This window comes from Cydia strobilella, chromosome 17 (genome assembly GCF_947568885.1).
Source record: "Cydia strobilella chromosome 17, ilCydStro3.1, whole genome shotgun sequence".
Lineage (NCBI taxonomy): Eukaryota > Metazoa > Arthropoda > Insecta > Lepidoptera > Tortricidae > Cydia > Cydia strobilella.
The window spans coordinates 4,341,902-4,361,479 of record NC_086057.1 but is presented as its reverse complement, the minus strand read 5'-3'; the positions used below and the strand labels follow the sequence as shown (position 1 = coordinate 4,361,479).

Below are 19,578 nucleotides of genomic sequence, written 5' to 3'. Positions count from 1 at the left end.
AAGAATAATTCAAAGAATATTTTAATAGTTACAGTAGTAGAAATAGTAGTTTGTGTAGCTTGGGAGGAAATTGACATATTTACGGTGAGGCCGCACATCGAATCTTGAACGAAGCAAATGATTCCATAATTGAAAACTGAGCGTAGCGAAGCATTCTAAAATAGTATTCCGAGCGTAGTGATGAAATTAATATTACAATTTTGTTAAATCTATTTGTGTAATGTAAATGCTGTTAAAGGCTTACTACATATGACATTATTTAGGTAATTGCAGCATATATGGTTAATATGAGGTTAAAAATGTTATTGGAAAAATGAGTTTAAAAATGTTTTTGGTGAAGTCCCGCTACGCCTATTAAGCCTTCGGGATAACATACGAAGCAGCACTCCCAGGATAAGCCCATTTACACCCTAGCTTTTTAGGAAAAGTTATAATTATACTATCACCTTCTAAACGATGTGTGAGTTCACACGTACTGCTTCGCATGCTCGATGCGGGTCAGAAGGCCTTATCCCGTTTTAAAACATCATTCGGGTCACCTATCCTAACATTGTAGCCAGACGGGCTAAGACCAACGCTTCGCAACCTAAGCATTCCTAGATGATCTGATGAAAGAAGCGCCAAGTATCATCAGTCAATCAAAATTACTTCTTTTTTATGTTCAAAAGCTAGGGATACTGATCCCTTTTCCCCAATCCCCAAAACTGAAAGAATAGACTGTATTTCTAGTCTTTAGACGCACAAACGAAGTACTAAGATTATTTACTATATTTTATGAGACAGAAATATCAAGTTGAGCATTATTCCACTCAAATTCCCATTGGACTGCTCTTGCCTGCCAAGGGGTCCCTAAAACAAATCATTCTTCTATCCCAGAACGATCTGTATGCCTAAAACCAGCTTGATATTTTAAGAATTTATTTGGAAATACCTTAGAAACCTGATTGCAAAACTCAGTACCTCGTCTTTACTCCAAAAACCAGAAATTTAATAGATAAAAATAAAGATTTCATAGGAATTCTATTTATTTTCCCCAGATAAATTAAAAGTTTGAAAGATTTAGGCAAAAGAATCCTTTACCTTTTAAATACACATATTTTAGGTTAATGAAGCCATATTTTTAAGTCTTTAAAAGAAGAAGTTATATCAACCATATCAGATTCTTAGACCAAGCATAAAAGAGACCCTACACACAAATACCTACAGACAAATAGTGTATGACTCTACCCTATTTATAATCCTACCCTCTGGCCCTACTCTATGTACACCCAAAGCACAGATCGCACTTACCATTGACCTAGTGCCTTGGAATATACACAAGTGTATCCCTACTAGAAGCTGGAAAGTTCGGTAGACCAAACCGAGATTAGCAAAACTAATGGTCCGTGTATTTGACTCCCCCTCCTACGCCCGCGGGCTAAAAGAAGTAGGAAGTAAGTCGCCCTATTCCGTGTCTATCAGTGGATCGGCACCCTTTGCACACACCAGCACCAACCACATGAGAAGTCCTGCCGCAACTAAGACTAAGTATATAATAATAATCACGACAGAATCCTTCCCCGCAATCAGCACTAGCATGCGCCAGAGCACCGAAATATATAAATATATTTAATAGGGGACCAGATCCCAATTACTGCCGACTTTAGTGAGCTCAGATTACTCCGAATGGCACGCACGTGATGCCCTCACTTCCATCTAACAGCTGGGCTTTGAGACCTGGGAGATAGTTCATCTCTTATGTTGGTAAAGAAGAGATGCCAGGCCCTCTCAAGCCTGGAACTAAAAGACTCCTAACCACCCATCACCTTTAACACCGCCAGGCGTGATGAATGTTTAGTTGGACAAACTGTCAGTCCAAGCAATGATCTGGCTTCAAAAATAGCAAAATACCCCATAGAAAAAACACTAAAATAACTAAGAGTAATTTTACTAGTATAAATTTCTCACAAAACAAACAAACTAAATAAAGAAGTGAAATTCCCTTAGGCACCATTATCCAAGCTTAACATTACGAAAATTACTTCTCGCAAAATTAAACCTAGACACAATTTCAAGTACCTGCTATGCAACGATATTGTCCCTGCATAACGTGGCGGCACTTAGAACAATACAGTGTAGAAAATTTCACTTCACGGCACTCAACACTACACACAACACATCAGTAAAGAATCTCCACTATGGTCCTAGTTTAGCGTTACGACGATATTGTCCCCGTAAAACCAAACACAGACCAATTCCAAGTCCTTGCTATGCAACGATATTGTCCCTGCATAACGTGGCGGCACTCGGAATAATTCAGTATCGAAAACTTTACAATAAAATAAAACCCATACATAGCAGCAAAGAATCTCCACAATAGTCTAGGTTCAGCGTTACGACGATATTGTCCCCGTAAAACCAAACGCAGACACAAATTCTAAGTTTAAATTTACCAAGATAATTCCAAGTAAAAACAAACACAGAAAAAGTAGCAGAGAAACTTCGCTTACCAGTACGAAAATTACGCCCAAAAGCCAGAGTCACGACTAGTCCGATGGTTGAAGAATGAATGAATCCCCCCGTGCCCGCTCCGGCCTTTTATACCTTTTAGTAGCGACAGGCGACTTGCGACAGGCGACAGGCGACAAGCGACCAGCGACCGGCGACTGACGACAAGCGACCGACGACTGGCGACATAACAATAGGATATTGACGACAAGCGACCAGCGACCGGCGACAGGAGACCAGCGACCAGCGACAAGCGACCGGCGACAAGCGACCGGCGACATAACAATAGGATACTGACGACAAGCGACCAGCGACCGGCGACAAGCGACAAGCGACCGGCGACTGGCGACAAACGACCGGCGACATAACAATAGGATACTGACGACAAGCGACAGGCGACCGGCGACAGGCGACAAGAGACAAGCGACAGGCGACCAGCGACAGGCGACCGACGACAAGCGACAGGCGACAGGCGACCAGCGACAGGCGACCAGCGACAGGCGACCGGCGACAAGAGACAGGCGACAGGCGACAAGAGACAGGCGACAGGCGACAAGAGACAGGCGACAAGAGACAGGCGACCAGCGACAGGCGACCGACGACAAGCGACAGGCGACCGGCGACAGGCGACCGGCGACAAGCGACAGGCGACTTATTAAGACAAACATTATCCAAAAGTACCAGGATACCAGAATTGAGAAGGAGGTCGTTCGCCCCATGGCACATAACGGCGCTCGACTCAAGAAGAAGGTCATATGTCCAATTGTGATTACTAATCCTTACGGCCCATATCTTAACGCTTACAATCACTAAATGTCGATTTCCCCGATATCTATCCCTTTCACGCACGCGATGTTTTAGAAGGACAGAGACATTTACAACGACATCCACATTTCACGCACACATAGATAGCAGTTCAGTTTGAGGAGCCCAAACAAATTATAAAAGAAGGTGCGTTCTGAAATCCATTACGTATGAATCTGATATATTATTTTACTTTATGATATTTTTAGTTTATTTCCGAATTCTTCACTCACTTCAACGTGTTTTACGTTTATTAATAACAAATATGTTTAAAACAACTTCCGGAAATTAAGATTTAACTATCTTTTACACGTAAATTTTACGATCAGAATGTAGTATCAAAAACGTTATTGCATGTCATATTGTACCAGGAGCACCTAAACGTCAGTTCGACATCCTGTCAAGCTGTCAGTCTCCGTGTCATTGTCAGCGCGCTGCAATTTGTTATTGAACCTTTTTGTTTATTTCTAAGTTAAAATACGGATCAATTTAACGAGAACACTAGTGTTAAATAATAAAACATGGAATTAAGTGCTTTAAGTTTCATCTGTCAGAATACTTAGTGGAATTATGAACGAAATGTGCGACTGAAGAGGATTTCAGTTTTACAAAGGTATATTTTCCCATCTTCTATGTTTTTTGTAATGAAAAATGAGCTTAATACTGAGCTATTTGGATACGACCAGTCACAAGTCCCAAAGCCTGCTGCGACCGGTTCATGGGTGTCTATTGTTGCGCCTGTGAACGGGTTCCAGCAGGCGTTCTACATGACATTAAAGCTCTCTAAGGGGCCTCTACGTGTTGGATCTATATCCCCACGCAAGCCTATCAAAAGACCGGGATGCATAGGCCCGTGATATCCAAGGAGATATAAATAATAAATAAAATATACATCGGACCAAATCGGACAAAGATTCTGCGGATTGTGCAGTTAATTATTTTTTAATTATAATATTTACTAGTGATCGTGTAAGCTTCCATTAATAAGGGGTCTAAGCTGTTATATGGGATTACGTGAACGAGGTTATCGCGATTAGTGATTGGTGCGTTACGGACGCCGGTCTATTGCCGATGGTGTTGCGTCAACAGTCGGAAACAATCCCAAATATTAAATAACACTTTACTGCTGTTACCGATCCGGTTCACTAAGCTAAAGTGGAACACGTTGGACACTATCGGCATAGAGTAACTTATACTAGAGCGGTACTGTCATAGTAAATTTTGTAACCCCAGTAAATTCACTGCCATCTGTCGACACACTTTAAAACTAAAAATGAAGATTTATAAAAATACGATAAAATGTATTTAAATATGGATAAATGATTTTTTTTATTTGCATTAATTATTTTTATGATTTTGACCCATGTTCTTTCACTGATATGCGTTAAAATTGTTAAATAACAAACGAAACCGTCAACGCCATCTATACGACAGTAGGCCAAAGCTAGTAGCGCCCTCTGAACGAGAATCAAATTTTCTTGATTTTCGAGGCACGTTTTTTCCTTAGACTGTATCCATCTATTACGGAGTTATATCTATCTTTGCTATCGGTGTGCTAAGTGTGTCCTTTACTTAACATGGTTTAGAAAACAAATGAGATTACTTACCTTTGTCTTATTAGCCGGCTTTGCTAAACATCTGATTAAAATGTAGAGACCGTGGATAGATTTTCTGTCCCATGTCTTTGAACTTGGAAACTCTTTAATCATAATTTTCCTTAAATTTCCTAATCTTTTTGACTAGACACAACATTGAAGAACAATTTAATAAAAACATTTATTCTGGCGAAATAAACCCTATTTTACATTTACTTATTCTGCCAATCTGCAAGACAGTTAAATTTACCTATCTATATATTTTGAAAAACGATGTACCTCCATTTTTAAAATTGTATCCAATATTGCCCTGAAGGAGCCGTGTTAATTTTACTTTGATTTGGTATGATTTATTTGGAATTTTAAGCCTGTGCCTTGGAAAAAATCGAGCTTAAAAAAACTATATACTTAACGAACACATGCTATTTGATATTAAAAGTCATTATCACTTGTAATTATATCTTGCACGCACAACGATGCCGACGCGCGCAAAAATATATAGGTAACACAATATTATGGTTCAATGAATATGATTGTGTCATTACTATTAGTATTACGCATTCCGGTTTGCAAAATATTATTGCAAATGAAACACACCACCAATTTACAATGTTTTTTATTAGCTTTTTTGTCGGCACATTTATTTTAAACGGTGTTGATAGAGCGCTCAAAAAAGAAAATTCGACAAAATTGTACGACAAAGTTTACACGCCGATTAGTTCAGTTCTGCGAAAATCATGTCAAGTTTTCCTAAGGCCGTAAAGCAAAACCACAAAACTTAACGCAAATTGCACGTACACTGTTATGAACGCCAACCGTTGTCCTTACACGATTTTCCTCGTTATTTCAAAACGGGTCGCGGGAAATCGGAGAGAAAATGCAATATGCAACTTACCTGCATTTTACTTGCTGGAACCACTTTTACTTTCAACTGTTGCAACCGTGTCACAAGCGACTGCGGCAACGACTGGTAGGAGAATGCTTCGGCGTATGGTGCCGTAACGTCTTACTTAACTGATCCCCTCTCTGGCTTGCTTAACCGCGAGTGCACGCTCAATGAAACATGATGTTTAAGGGTTTATTTTATTTACAAAATAACGTACAAAACTTGATGATTTTTTTAAATAAGGCCGTAATTCGTATTGTTTTTCTTAAAGCAGATTTAAACAAACAAAAGTTACCCGTATAAAACACAAAGATATGTTTACAATTTTTCACCACTCTTTTGTAATGAGGCAAAAAATGTAAACATATCTTTGACATCGACTGCCCTACTATAACTATTTTTTTAAGTCAATAGATTTGACGATTTAAGGCCTTACTGACTTACAAAAATTAAATGCCAACCTTGTTTTTTTTTTTAAGTAAATTATTAATATTTTAATGCTAATTACCGATTCTTACTCATTATTATTCACAACGGCGGCGGGACTTTATCGCGTAAAATAAGTTTTAAATTTACCTCCTTTACCTTTCTCCCCGTGGTCTCGGAGAAGGTCCCGTGGTCTCGGAGACCACGGGGACAACGCCGTCCTCGAAACGTCGGAGGTAAATTTAAAACTTATTTTACGCGATTAAGTCCCGCCGTCGTTGTGAATAATACTTACGAATACTTATCAAATGTGATATTTTTGTGTTCCTTTTGTTAATTGATAGCGTGAGTAGGTAGTGTTTTAGAAACACTTGTAGAAATTAATTTAATATTTGTTTACATTTACTTAAGTTAGATACTAACATTATTTAATTTCTAAGCAATTAGGTAAATAATTGTACAACACAAATAACACGTATCATCGACATCATATCATAAGGAACCCCTAGTGTTTGCGTTACGTCTATTTTTGTATTGGATTTTGAACAGCGCGCCAAGCGGAACGTTTTGTATTAGTAGGTCCGTACCTACTATTTTATATGGTGGTATGTATCTTATATAATATAGTGTTCCAGCTCAGCCGAACCAGCGGATGAACTTGGACTTGGCACTTGGACTTGGTCAATGTTGTCCGTGATGGCTTTAAAATCGTAACATAAGGTTTATAAATAAAATAGGGTTGGTGATCCAATTCAGCCGAACCGACGGACAATCTTGGCCCACTCTCACAGGCGCCGGATTTGAATGGGGTGTCTGGGGAACTAAATGGCCTAAAATTGTTTCAGTTTGCTTTATAAAACAGGGTTGGTGTTAGTTCAGCCGAACCGACGGACAATTTTGGCCCACTCTCAAGAATAATTGCGCTAGATGAACGCGAGCGTGCGCCGGATTTGAATGCAGTTGGTTATGATGCGACTGGTGGGCCTAAAACTGTATAATTTGCTTTTCAGGGTTGGTGGTAGTTCAGCCGAACCGGCGGACGATCTTGGCCCATTCCCAGGGATAGTTGCGCTGGATAAAGGCGAGCGTGCGTCGGATTTGGCGCGTCTCCCTCGCTGAACACTGTGGACATGCGCCGCGGAGCACCAACGGGGCGAGCGCTGCAACAAAACAGGAAGGTCAGGAAGGTGTCCCTAACGGTATGCAGAGTTTCTGTCCAACCTTTAAGGGCTTACCTATTACATCCATCCTTGCGGAAGGATCTGATGTCGGTACCGACGTCGAGCCCGAGGAAGGATCGTTTTCGTTTCACGAAATATAAGAATACCGTTTACAATAAAAAAAAATGTTATTCACGTGCGAAATGTTTGCACAGAAGTGAGAAATTCGACCCATTTCAAATTTACACTTAACTGCCAAATAATTGGCCCTTCAGGTTTAAGGTACTTACCTAATATTTTTTGTAAGTCACCACAGGGTAAGGTTCAAAGAGTCAATTATTGGAGGTGGGCCGACATACGTGGGTTTACTTAGTTTATCCTCGTAAGCTTTTTGAGCTTAGGCTTATCAACGCCAGACAAAGAACATACAGGGAAAAACTATTTTTGTCTTTCCTTATTGGTATTGGTATGACCATAAAGCAGTACCTTTTTCTCGTAATTGAGTTTCTCGAATGTTTACCTTAGGATATTCCATCTGTCCAATATATGTACAATGTGTATCTATGTACAATGTCATTGCGTCTCACTCTCTCATTAAGCAAAATGTGAGACAAAATATACATTGGCCAGATGGAATACCACCCTTAACGACTAATAAGTAACAATAGTAGATTGTTAACCAAGGGATGAAAGGCAGTCATTTCTGCTGAGGTATTTTTGGCGCTCGAACGCAGTGAGAGCGCCAATAGTCCGAGGCTGAAATGATGCCTTTCACCCGAGTTAAACACTCTACTTTTCATTTCGAATACGAGGAAAGTAAAATGCATGTCTTTTTTAAAACATGACCAAGTATAATTTTTTATAGTATTTTTAGGTACCCTACCTTCAGTTAACAATTTAGGCAAAAGTGTCTCTATTTATAGAATGGAGAGTCAAATATCAGAATGGAAATTGTATAACAAATACATTTAAATTCAAATTTCAATTGCTTATCGTAAAAAAATTCAAAAAATCGTACTTCGAACGTAAAATGCTCTAGTGCAGACACGTATCATTTTCTGCACACCTTTTAGAACAACAATGACCCTCTTTCAGAGCATGAGAAATGAAAACAACATTGCAATCTTGTACAAGGAAAATCTCTTAACAAATTGTTGTGTTTTGTGTTACATAAAAGTTTTCTGCGCGAACATCGTCCACATTGCGTGTCCGCTTTTGTGAATGGGTGTAGGTATAAATCTATAAATTGTGCAATTATTAGAATACGCGGATTATGCTAATGCGTCTTTATCCGTATTAAACAAGTTTAAAAAATACAGACAAAAGATGACGATAACGAGTATACAGGGACATTTATAGACAAGCGAATTTGAAAAAAAACGAATGCAGTTTTGTTTCTTTAAAAAAATAAAAGAATGTTTCCTTTAGGTAAAATGAGCTAATTAAGTAATAATAACTAAAGGTTTTACGGCACTTTCCGTACAGGCCCTACCTATGCAATTTTTTGCCACTGTATATGATACATATGATACTTACTTCTCATCCTCTTCCCAACAGCATCACAAGGGCGCATGGTGGCGCACTTGATGTACATCTTGATGGTGGTCGGGTTGTAGAGGATCTGCTCCAGTTGCGCGTCCGTCAACTCCGGCGCAGGGAACGCGGCCACCAACGCGCACGCGCATATGCTGAGGAGGAAGACCTACGTGACCTGCGGAGTACCACAATAAGTACTATAGACACTTACTTCTCATCCTCTTCCCAACAGCATCACAAGGGCCCTCCATGGTGGCGCACTTGATGTACATCTTGATGGTGGTCGGGTTGTAGAGGACTTGCTCCAGTTGCGCGTCCGTCAATTCCGGCGCAGGGAACGCGGCCACCAACGCGCACGCGCATATGCTGAGGAGGAGGACCGGCGTGACCTAAGAGGTACCACAATAAGTTTTCACTAATTTTATACTTATATGTAGAGTCGGAAGACGCTGCATTACATTTGCAATGACAAAGTGTGGCCATGTCTAATTTCTATGAGAATATGCCGTTTGTAATGACATTTCCTCACTTTGTTATGTTCAAGACGGTGCAGTTAGCTCAGATGGACTCTATGAGTACCATTGCAAACTGACAATACACACTGACATAAATTGTTATTGTCATGTCAATTCGTAAAGTAATTTCATTTTTGATACAAGCTTTTTCACCCACTGCACTTTACTTTCAACAGTCAACTAATGCTAATTGTAACAACTTACTATACCACTATACCTCTGCTTCTGCTTTGCCCGAAGGTTGACTGGTAGAGAATGCCTTAGCATTAAGTCCACCTTTTGTACATTTGTATTTTCTTTTGTGCAATAAAGATTAAATAAATAAATAAATACCTTACTCATATACGATTATACCTACTCGTAATTATTCCCTAACATGCGATATAGGTGTGTTAAGTCACGTTAAGTGATCTACTTAGAACTGGTTGTAACTCTGATAATGTAATGACCAAAAATTAAAAATGACCTATAATAATATTGTCTTCGGTTACCGCGATAGTTACTCATGAAATAAAACTATGAAAACGGATTATATCGCGTATATTGAATTATCGTGGTCAACGGGTGACTCACCCGTTGACCACGAACGCTGTAAAGAGTTCGAAACGTCGGGTCGGGATGTATTATAAATTCAATATACGCGATATAATCCGTTTTCATAGTTTTATTTCATGACCTACAATGTTATCTCCGCTGCTAATAAAAACAATAGTCCAATAAAGCGTTCTTAATTATGTCAATGAATAGGTATATAATTAGTATAATTACTTGATAAAGACCTAGTGTAAAAATGTTTTTGCGACGGTTTAAAAGCTTGGTTATATTATACAGAACATTGCAGTAATACCCCCTATTACTGCAATGTTCTGCCACCAGAGTACAGCACTAGCCTTTTTAGTAAACCATAGAGTAACTTATACATACTGTACCTTTAACAGGTTTTTGACAAATTTTCAGAGATAATAAAGTATGACATCGATGCATCAAGGCGGTTTGTTTACAGAGACCCTACCGGGAAACGCGAATCCCAAATTTCGCTATCTGCCTCTTTATCGCTCGAATATGCAAGAGTGACAGAGATGTTAGATGACGAAATTTTGTTGTTTTGCGATGTATTTCTGTGTCCCATTTTGCAGTTTTTAATTGTTATTAAGTAGATAAACTGTTTAAGTTACAAAAAAACTGCCAATAAACAAAATATTCTTCATTAAATTATGTGTAATAGTTTATCTTTCAAGAATGTTGCTAGGACTTTTAGGGTCGAATTATGTATTTATTTCAACTTAACGTACACCCCATTATTCATATCCATTATATCATTAAAATCTAAATCCGTGATTATACCTACCTTATTCATAATTAAAACATCACAAATATGTTTCAATACTAATAATTTGAAGTTTTAAAATAAAAATCCGTTGATGTACTCCAATCAACGAGGACTTGAGTCCTATCTACACTAATCACACACCTCAGACAGTACACCTAGAGCCCCCACGTATATCCCACGGCCCTGATTCTATCAAATAAAACGCCTATCACAAATATGTTTCAATACTAATAATTTGAAGTTTTAAAATAAAAATCCGTTGATGTACTCCAATCAACGAGGACTTGAGTCCTATCTACACTAATCACACACCTCAGACAGTACACCTAGAGCCCCCACGTATATCCCACGGCCCTGATTCTATCAAATAAAACGCCTAATAAAATAATGACACAATCACTAACCTGCATCGTAATAAGTAGTCCCGATTCAACTGGCAGGTTCCCGATAGGTTTGGACGACGGTAAACGACCGACTGAGCACCCACAATCATTGTATTAGCTACGGTACCCGTCCTCCCCTCTGCGTCCATAGATTAGACCGAGGGCTGCTTAATGATAAGGAGTTATGAATTTCGAGAGTAACGTAACAAGAAAATATAACCTAATCGTTTAAGGTTTAGGGTTTAGAGTCGTTTGAAAGGGAATAGGGATATGCGTAATGATGTTTTACTTTTCCCAGAAACTTAATCGGTTAATCAGGTCAGGGCATGTTAAATGCGCGAGAGTCGGTAATGAGTTTTAAGAACGGGTTTTGGGAATCCTCTAGTTGGAATTGGTAAGCTTTCTTCGAATTGGAGGCGAACTGTTTGGTGATACATTTTTCTGTGAAAGGGTCATAGTCATTATTAATTAATACTTCCTATAGTTAGGTATGGATCGTTGCAAAAATGGCAAAAAATTTAGATTTGTTTTTTTTTTACGTTATAAAAATATTAAACTCAGAGCCGTGTAATGGATGGCGTTATCCACGTGATAAAGTAGGTGTCATCACTTACATCTACACATCTACATCCAGTTGCCCCCATGTAAAACAAATAACTATATAACTGGCGATATTAGTCCAAATATTCATGGAACTTTGTCTTTATCGCAAACGCGAAGTCAATGGATGGCTGATAACATGTTATTATATCATGACTAGTTTACCAACTTGGTCAACCGCGATGTCAGAGGTCACACGCGCAGCGCCTCTGCGCGACTAGACCTCAGAGGGCCGAACCACGTTCGACGTGTTGCCTCCCTGTCACACTTACGTACGAATTTACAAGTGCGACAATGAGGCAATACATCAGACGTGGTTCGCGGTAGGCCCTCAGGCTGTGGTCATGGACAAGCGAGCGCGGGCTCGAGCGAAATTTTCGCTATCTACTTGCTATCTACCTATTTCCAGTTAACGCTCGAATATGCAAGAGCTATAGAGAGGCAGCTAGTAAATTTCGATACATTCAACTTCTTCAACATTGCCTGGCTTAAAAAAACGGTGATTCCTTACAAAACAGCTATCTACCTATTATAATAATAAGGAGAATCGTGAACTGATAGTCTGCAAGAATCACGAATCACCTTTTTTTAAGCCAGGCAATGTGTTGAGGGTAGCAATTAGCATGCGGTAGGGCGTTGTGAAAGTTGACGGTATCGATTACATCCTGAAAAGTAAACATTATCGAATTCTTTTCTCGGTTAGCGATTACTCCTTGCTATATGTCAAGCACGCGCCGAGGTTTGAAGACGTATACGACGAGTATGGACGAATAACGTTACCGATAAGTTTGGAAAAAAGGTTACAGGAGAGACCGTTATAAGTCATGCACTAGCCCTTAGGAATTGGCTTATGCCTATAATGCATGTTATCTCATAAGTTAGTGTTAAGCTATTAGGTATATTGCTACCCTTAAAGGGTTCACGTGGAACTGTATTATAGGTAGTTTTTAAGAACTGTATGCTAATATGAGTGCAATAAACAATTCTTATTCTGATTCTGACTAAAAATTACGCTCTAAAAGCATGAATAAAATTTTTTTTTTCACCTTACATGTTAGGGTCATAGTGATATTCAGAGAAGATACATACTTCTTTTGCTTTGTCGTATTAGACGCTCTTTTGAAGATTCTTTCCCTGAATCACAAGTTGCGAGCTAAAATTCAAAAAAGAGCCCGCGAAGAAAAGTTTTACAGCAGTACTGTTTGAGCCTATGGTAAAATCGCTTTAATCATCGACGTTCATACACGTCAATAAAGTCTTTGGATAATGTTGCCATTTGAAATATGATTATCTATGAATAATGCTAGCAAAGGGTATACCGATAAGTCTGATTATATTCTTTATCGCAACGAAGCAAGGTCTGATTTTGATTACCATTGTTTAACTTTTTGGCAAAAAATGTTTCAAGTTGTTCTTGCCCTGCTTTTATTTTTTTATTACTTGAATGGCGGAGACTATCAAAAAATTGATTTATTGCTCGTCGTATAGCTCTTGTTTTGCTAATAATCATTTGTAATTTGATCTTAATAAGATTGGCATAGCTCAATATTTACTTTATTACATAAAATGTGTCGCAATCGTGTTGTAAACCTGTATAAAAAATCTAATTAAAACTACTTGTCAGACAATCATATGTTAGTAATTAGTGATGTCAGTGTTTGTTTACTAATGACAGTTTCTGTGAAAATCTTGTTATTTTTCAAGATTTCGTTATGAATATTCCGGAATCGACAGGAGAGTCATCGTGTAAACGACAAGAAAATGGCGACGCATCGGCAGGTTCTGATCGCCCACTTAAAAAGGCTCGTTTCGCGTGGCAAGTTAAAGGGAAATATCACTTGAAAAATGGTACTTCTGACCCTGGAAAACCCTCAAATTCTACTTCGAACGAGTTAGACAGGGCTAGCTCGTCTTCGGATAACGAAAACGAATGTATTGACGCCGTGGGTAACACGGAACAAAATTTGGAAAGATTAGGCGACTACTTATTGAAACAGGATTTTAATACGCTTGACTCGGTTATCACTGATTCTGAGAGCTCGCTGTTGAAGCCAAGCACAAGTTTATCATCCGAGAAACTGCCTTATCCTAGATACGTGAGCTCATTTGACAACAGCAGCTCTAACAATAGCATGTCCTCCAGTGCAAACAGTCAGGAGAACAGATCCATCCCCATGTCCATGGTCGTGTCGGCATCCTACAGTGAGGACCAGTGTATAGCGCGGTGGCAGGCCAGACAGGTATTAGGATGATTTTGTTATTTGGCTTAACTTATTAGAATTTCTCGTTACATTACTTTGTAGTATTAGTAATAGAGAAAGGTTTGAGAGATTTATGTGACCAGCCAATAGGCGAGTGATGCCGTAAACGTTCCATACAAACAAGAAATCTCAAATAATTATTGGCAGCAAATATAAATTATACCTACATTAGGATTAATTTGTTGCTATGTATGTATGTATGTTTGTTGTTAGAAAGGTGGATGATGGACATTTTGCAATCACAAAGGCAGTAGAAATGTGGCCAAAGACCAAAGATCTGAAGTACTACTAAGTACTCTTAGTTGTACAGCTACTCACTAATATATTACTCAATTTATTAATATTTTTTGTGTTTTGAAAATTTTGAGTAAGTTATATACATTATTAGATTATTTGAAAACGGGCTACTCATGTATTATTAAGTCGAATAGCTCGACATGTTTCGGTCCAATTTACGAGGACCGTCTTCACGTATTGTTACGGAAATAATGTAATATGTTTGAGTCTCACGGGAGTTTTAAAGTTATATACATTGTTATACATGGTAAAATTTTGTTAGACAAAGGACTCGATTAGGGGCCTCCGGCAAGCTTGGTTCTCCATACAAACATAGTTCCGCTCTCATTTTTAAACGACTAGCCAGATTGGTCTGAAACTTTGTACTTACAATAGGATAAAGTATATCTGTGTCTGTAATTAGTTTATGTAGCTTCAGATACCATAGTTAAAAAAATACAGTGAATTTAAGTTTTACATACAAAACTTGTTTTTGCTTTATTTCGTTTGTTTTATAAACTGGAGCTATATAAACTAATTTCAGACCTAGATATACCTGATGTCATTGTATGTGCAAAGTTTCATTACAATCCAACATGTAGTTTTAAAATGAGAGTGGAACTATGTTTGTATGGGAAGGTGCAATTCGGCCGAGCTTGCCGGGGACTCTTAATGGACTCTAAATAACGAGGAATAAAAGTCCCTTTATGCTTTATCAAAGGAAAAATAATACCCTTAAAACATACTTAATGTCTTTCCAGATGGCCAAAGGATTTGTGGACAATACTATAAACCGTGTATTGGATTCATGGATGGTAGCCCCCCTGCCCACCGACATGGACAACAACCGGTTCCTGGCCCTAGACGTTGCAGAGTTCATCAACAACCTGCCCGGTGACAACAGCATTGAAAACGAAGGCATCCTCATGGCCATATCTGCACACGGCTTACAAAACACTTCGAGCTCGAGTAGTAACGAGGATAGTCAGAATGAAGAGCAGGCCTGCAGCTACATGAGCGTTAAAGATGACGCCTTTCCTTCACCTCCAAGTAGCCCCATACGATCGGATGATGGAATAAGAAATGAACCCGTAAAACTAAAACAGAGTGATGATGGTGCCTCAAATGAACTAGACCTGTCTTGGTACAGTGATGACAAAAGAAATGTAAATAGTGAAACACAATTTTCTTTCTTCCCCGAGTCTTCCACTTCGTCATATCAATACTTCACTGAGTCGGAGCCGCTGCAGCCGTCCAGTATTGACTATGACGCAAGTGAGAACATGAACTCTAGTGGTGCTGATATAATGACAAGTCACTATGACTTCCTAGATGCTGCTGTTTCTTTTGCAATACAAAACAAAGGACTGACTTCTTTTGGATCAGATTATGGTTAAATTACACTAAAAACCCCATTATTTCCATAAATGTCACATAAAAACATGGTAAATGAGTAAAATATTTATGTAAATACTGGAAAAATGTAAAATTGAAGAATAGTTCAAAACAGCTTTAGACTTAGAAGAGTAAACTGACAAATATGGTCATGTATTTTATGAGATTACCACATTACCATTTATTTCTTGTAGTTTTTATGACTTAAATTTACTTTTACATACATATTTACATGGCCCCATCCCCATGCCTTCTCAGCCATATTTCTACATAAATATGCCAGTCAAAACTTTTTTTTTTTCAAACTGCTGTCAGATTACTCTTTCTGATTCTAAATAAATAGCAGTATTAGACAACTGGGGCTCCATATTTTTCTTTATTATTAAGGATCCCTCCTCCTCGCGTCGTGTTCCTCAGGGTTCATCCATTAATTACGTCACACGAATTTCGAGGTTTTTTTACCCCTCCCCCCCTCCTTGTCACATTTGGCAAACCCCCCCCCCCTGGTGTGACGTCACATTTTTTCAATGAAATCGGCAAATCGAACTATCATTAATATTGGTAATTTTATAACCCAAAACAGATTAGGAAAGAAAATTAAATGATTAAAAACGATTATCGTTCCAATAACTTGTTATTTAACTGTACAGCGAATAAAATAATTTAAATAAGTTAGTGACGTCACAAAGTTTGTGACTCCCTCCTCCCCCTTGTCACATTTTCTTGACCCCCCCCCCCTCACTAAACGTGTGATGTAATTAATGGATGACCCCTCATAGCTGAGGGTCGTAAAATCCCCGTGGAATCAGCTTCTCTTTCACGGTGTCCCGCCATCTGTGCCTGTTTTTGGCATCGTGGAGCGCGACGTGCAGTTGGGTGTCCGGGGTAGAATGGACTAATTAAGTACTATTATTAAGGATAACTTATAAGTTTAATCCAACCAACAATTCGTTTCATTTCCTGACACTTTTTTTTATGTTTCTCTGTTTTATATAATTTTCTATTTTTTTGTTTGTGCTCACGAATAATTTATTTCTATTCTATTCTATTATTAAAGTATTAAAGGTATTTTTGGAGCTACTGTATCATACGGGCGTTCGATATGACAGACTGACATAGGGTCTATCATACAACTACATGGAATAGTATGGAGCCAGAGGCCCTAACGCGAAAAACGAAAATCGTAATATTATTTATCTTTATCTGCCTCTCTATCACTCGAATACGCAAGAGCGATATAGAGGCAGATAACGAATTTTCGTTTGGTAGGGTCTCAGAGATATTGTCATTTTGCAAACCGACAATATTGTTTTATTCTGTTTGCTAACTCAATCACCAAGTCATTATAATGATCAGTTAAGGAGAAGAAATTATAATTTATTTGAGTACGGTCACTTAATATCCATTGTATTGTATTACTTATTATTGCCCCACCTTCGTGGGAGAGTAAAGACGTTGCTTTCTATTTCCGTAAATTTTAAAAATAATTTTATTTTAACGCAGTTGTATGTTGTACTAGATGTTAATATAATGATAGAACTAAAAATAAGTTTCTCAGTAAGTTCAACTAAGTACATGTATAAAAGACTACTGTTGCATTTTTCAATTTTGAATAATTATTACTAACTCTTAATATCAAAGTACAAAGGTTACAAATATATTAAATCATATCAATTATTTGACAGGGGTGTCTGATTTTCTGGATAAACTTTAAAATAAATGCAGATGTTTTAGTTTTATTTTTACTTCGTTGCTGTGTACTGAGATAAGGTTCTGTCGGAACATACAGTTACAGAATTTGTGCTTTTTATGCAAGTTATGTTACATAATATTTTAATTGATATATTTTGTCTAGTTAGTATGCTTACAACCATTTATGAAAGAAGTTCATGTATTAACACTTCTGTAATATAGTTTTAGTAGAAATGTATGCCATACTGACAGTGAAGTCAATAAATGATACTCAAGAACTTTTATGTCTTTTACTTGTTAAGGGGTCATCCATTAATTACATTACACGTTTAGGGGGAGGAAGGGGGTCAAGGTTAGGCCGTGAAGCTTGCTGAGTGGCCGAATTAAGGTACGAGAATGAAACGCTTGATTATATCACTATTGTATACAATAATACTTTTTCTACGAGTAAACTAAAATAATACTATTTTTCTACTCGTCGAGTATAATCTGTGTATTACAACTTGATATGCTACACTACAACCTTACTCTTTTCAACGTTGGATAGTCTATGGCACTTCCGACTCAAGCATAAGAATTTTATCGATACGGTTTAGTCAATTATAAAAATTTTGAAAATAGAATGTCATACATTTCGATAAAATATTTCTTGTTTAAGGAGACTCGATTCAATGCAAATTAGCCTACTTAAACACGCTGCTGCGTCGCATCTGCTTTGTGATTGGTTGGCCAACAAAAACATTTTATTTTATGTTGTAGTAGAAACAATTGCTTCATAAGTCAGAAATGCGCATGTGACACACTTCATATAGCAACATCCATACCCTACGAAAACCTCTTAGCGTTGCTTGTTAGTCTCCATAGGCTACGGTGGCCAAAATCGAGAAAAAACTGTCATAAAATTGGATTTAGCAAGGAGCAGGTACCAGGGTCTCATGAGTTACGAGGAGGTGTCGTTGACCAACCCGCCGGGGGCGCCGGGCCCGCGGCCGGGGCGCGTACGAGTAAGAAGGTATCGCGGGCTGCGGCAGCACGCGTATCCTGTATACTTTTGGTTTGTTTACCTATATGATTCTACTAGTTGAAAGTGTTATTTTTTTGTCTCGTAGAAAAAGTATTGTATACAATAGTGATATAATCAAGCTTTTCAATCTCGTACCTTACCTTAAGCAACTCAGCAAGCTTCGTTGCTTAAACACGGTACTCGACTGAAAAGCTCTCTATTATATCACGATTGTATAAAATACTATTACAAAAATTTATATTTCGAATATTAAAGTTCCGATACTGGGGATTATAATATTATCTATGAAGCCTATGTGGTTATAATATCAAAATATCTTCCGCCAAAAATCTATGGATGTGTAGGAAAAAATCGAAAATGTTATATTTACAAAATCTTTAATCTCTAAAACAAAAATTCTGACTCCCGGGATTTTTTTATAATAATTACCTATAAAGCCTATGTGGTTATTAATAACAAAAAATCGAAAAAATCTCCCGTACAAATCTATGGATATGTAGGAAAAAATAAAAAATGCAGTTATTTTAGCTATGAAGCCTATATGGTTAAAATAATAAAATATCTACCGCGAAAAATCTTAGGAAATGTAGAAAAAAAACTAAATTATAATTTTCTACTAAACGACCTAAATAACTAAACAAAATTTATGTAAGTATCTACTGACAAAAGGGCTCGTTGATGTCTGTTGCCTTTGGTTTTGTTCTCTTGACCGCGGCGAGCTGTGATTGGTCAATTTCATTATAGTTGACTAAACCGTTTCGATATGAATATTATAGTTGAGTTCCGAGCCCATATCTGAAATGTATCTACCCAATTACAGTTTGGTATACGAAATCTTAATTCAACCATTACAGTCGACGGGAAAAAAAGGCATAATTATAACTTATGTAGTTTTGTTTTTACTTACCTTAACTTGAGAAACAGCTTATGTGGATTGCTCCAAACTCTTTTTGATCCAAGTACAAGATTTATGTAAATACTCGGGAGTATATACTAAAAATATTAATGTATCTACCTTCGTTATAGTGTTCATTTTTTTCTAAATATGACCTGCTTTCGAGGCAGGATCGATAACGACTTTATTTTTAAATACAATACGTCCCATTCGCTCGATGCCGCCAACGCTACAGCGATGTCGGTAGGTACGTCACGTACGCGGTATGCCCGTCGCTTCGCTCTAATACGTCGCGTCGCCCGTCGCTAAGACC

At 38.0% G+C, this 19,578-nt stretch overlaps 3 protein-coding genes across 3 annotated transcripts in view; 1 reads left to right on the top strand and 2 right to left on the bottom strand.

Annotated features, from left to right (window-relative positions):
* LOC134748834 (ejaculatory bulb-specific protein 3) overlaps nucleotides 1–5,886 on the bottom strand; it is a 28,706-nt gene extending 22,820 nt beyond the window's left edge. The window contains exon 1 of the mRNA XM_063683643.1: nucleotides 5,782–5,886. Within this exon, the coding sequence (XP_063539713.1) occupies nucleotides 5,782–5,787 (6 nt within the window). The 5' untranslated portion in view covers nucleotides 5,788–5,886. The remainder of the gene's footprint in view (nucleotides 1–5,781) is intronic.
* A 1,317-nt stretch (nucleotides 5,887–7,203) lies between these two features.
* On the bottom strand, nucleotides 7,204–11,164 carry LOC134748835 (ejaculatory bulb-specific protein 3-like). The gene is made up of 3 exons (XM_063683644.1): nucleotides 11,144–11,164; nucleotides 9,106–9,283; nucleotides 7,204–7,358 (listed from the first exon to the last, which is right to left on the bottom strand). The coding sequence occupies exons 1-3, from the start codon at nucleotides 11,147–11,149 to the stop codon at nucleotides 7,222–7,224; spliced, it is 321 nt and encodes a 106-aa protein (XP_063539714.1). The 5' UTR covers nucleotides 11,150–11,164; the 3' UTR covers nucleotides 7,204–7,221.
* A 1,933-nt stretch (nucleotides 11,165–13,097) lies between these two features.
* On the top strand, nucleotides 13,098–17,628 carry LOC134748775 (uncharacterized). Its single transcript, XM_063683553.1, has 2 exons — nucleotides 13,098–13,962; nucleotides 15,021–17,628. Exons 1-2 carry the CDS (start codon nucleotides 13,435–13,437, stop codon nucleotides 15,654–15,656), a joined length of 1,164 nt encoding a protein of 387 aa, XP_063539623.1. The 5' UTR covers nucleotides 13,098–13,434; the 3' UTR covers nucleotides 15,657–17,628.
* Nucleotides 17,629–19,578: the final 1,950 nt, after the last annotated feature.

Coding starts and splice junctions, on each gene's coding strand:
- LOC134748835 (XM_063683644.1), bottom strand. Junction 7,359..9,105: donor TGTTGGGAAGAGGATGAGAA/GTAAGTGTCTAT, acceptor GTTTTGTTGCAG/CGCTCGCCCCGTTGGTGCTC.
- LOC134748775 (XM_063683553.1), top strand. CDS start 13,435: ATGAATATTCCGGAATCGACAGGAGAGTCATCGTGTAAACGACAAGAA. Junction 13,963..15,020: donor CGCGGTGGCAGGCCAGACAG/GTATTAGGATGA, acceptor ATGTCTTTCCAG/ATGGCCAAAGGATTTGTGGA.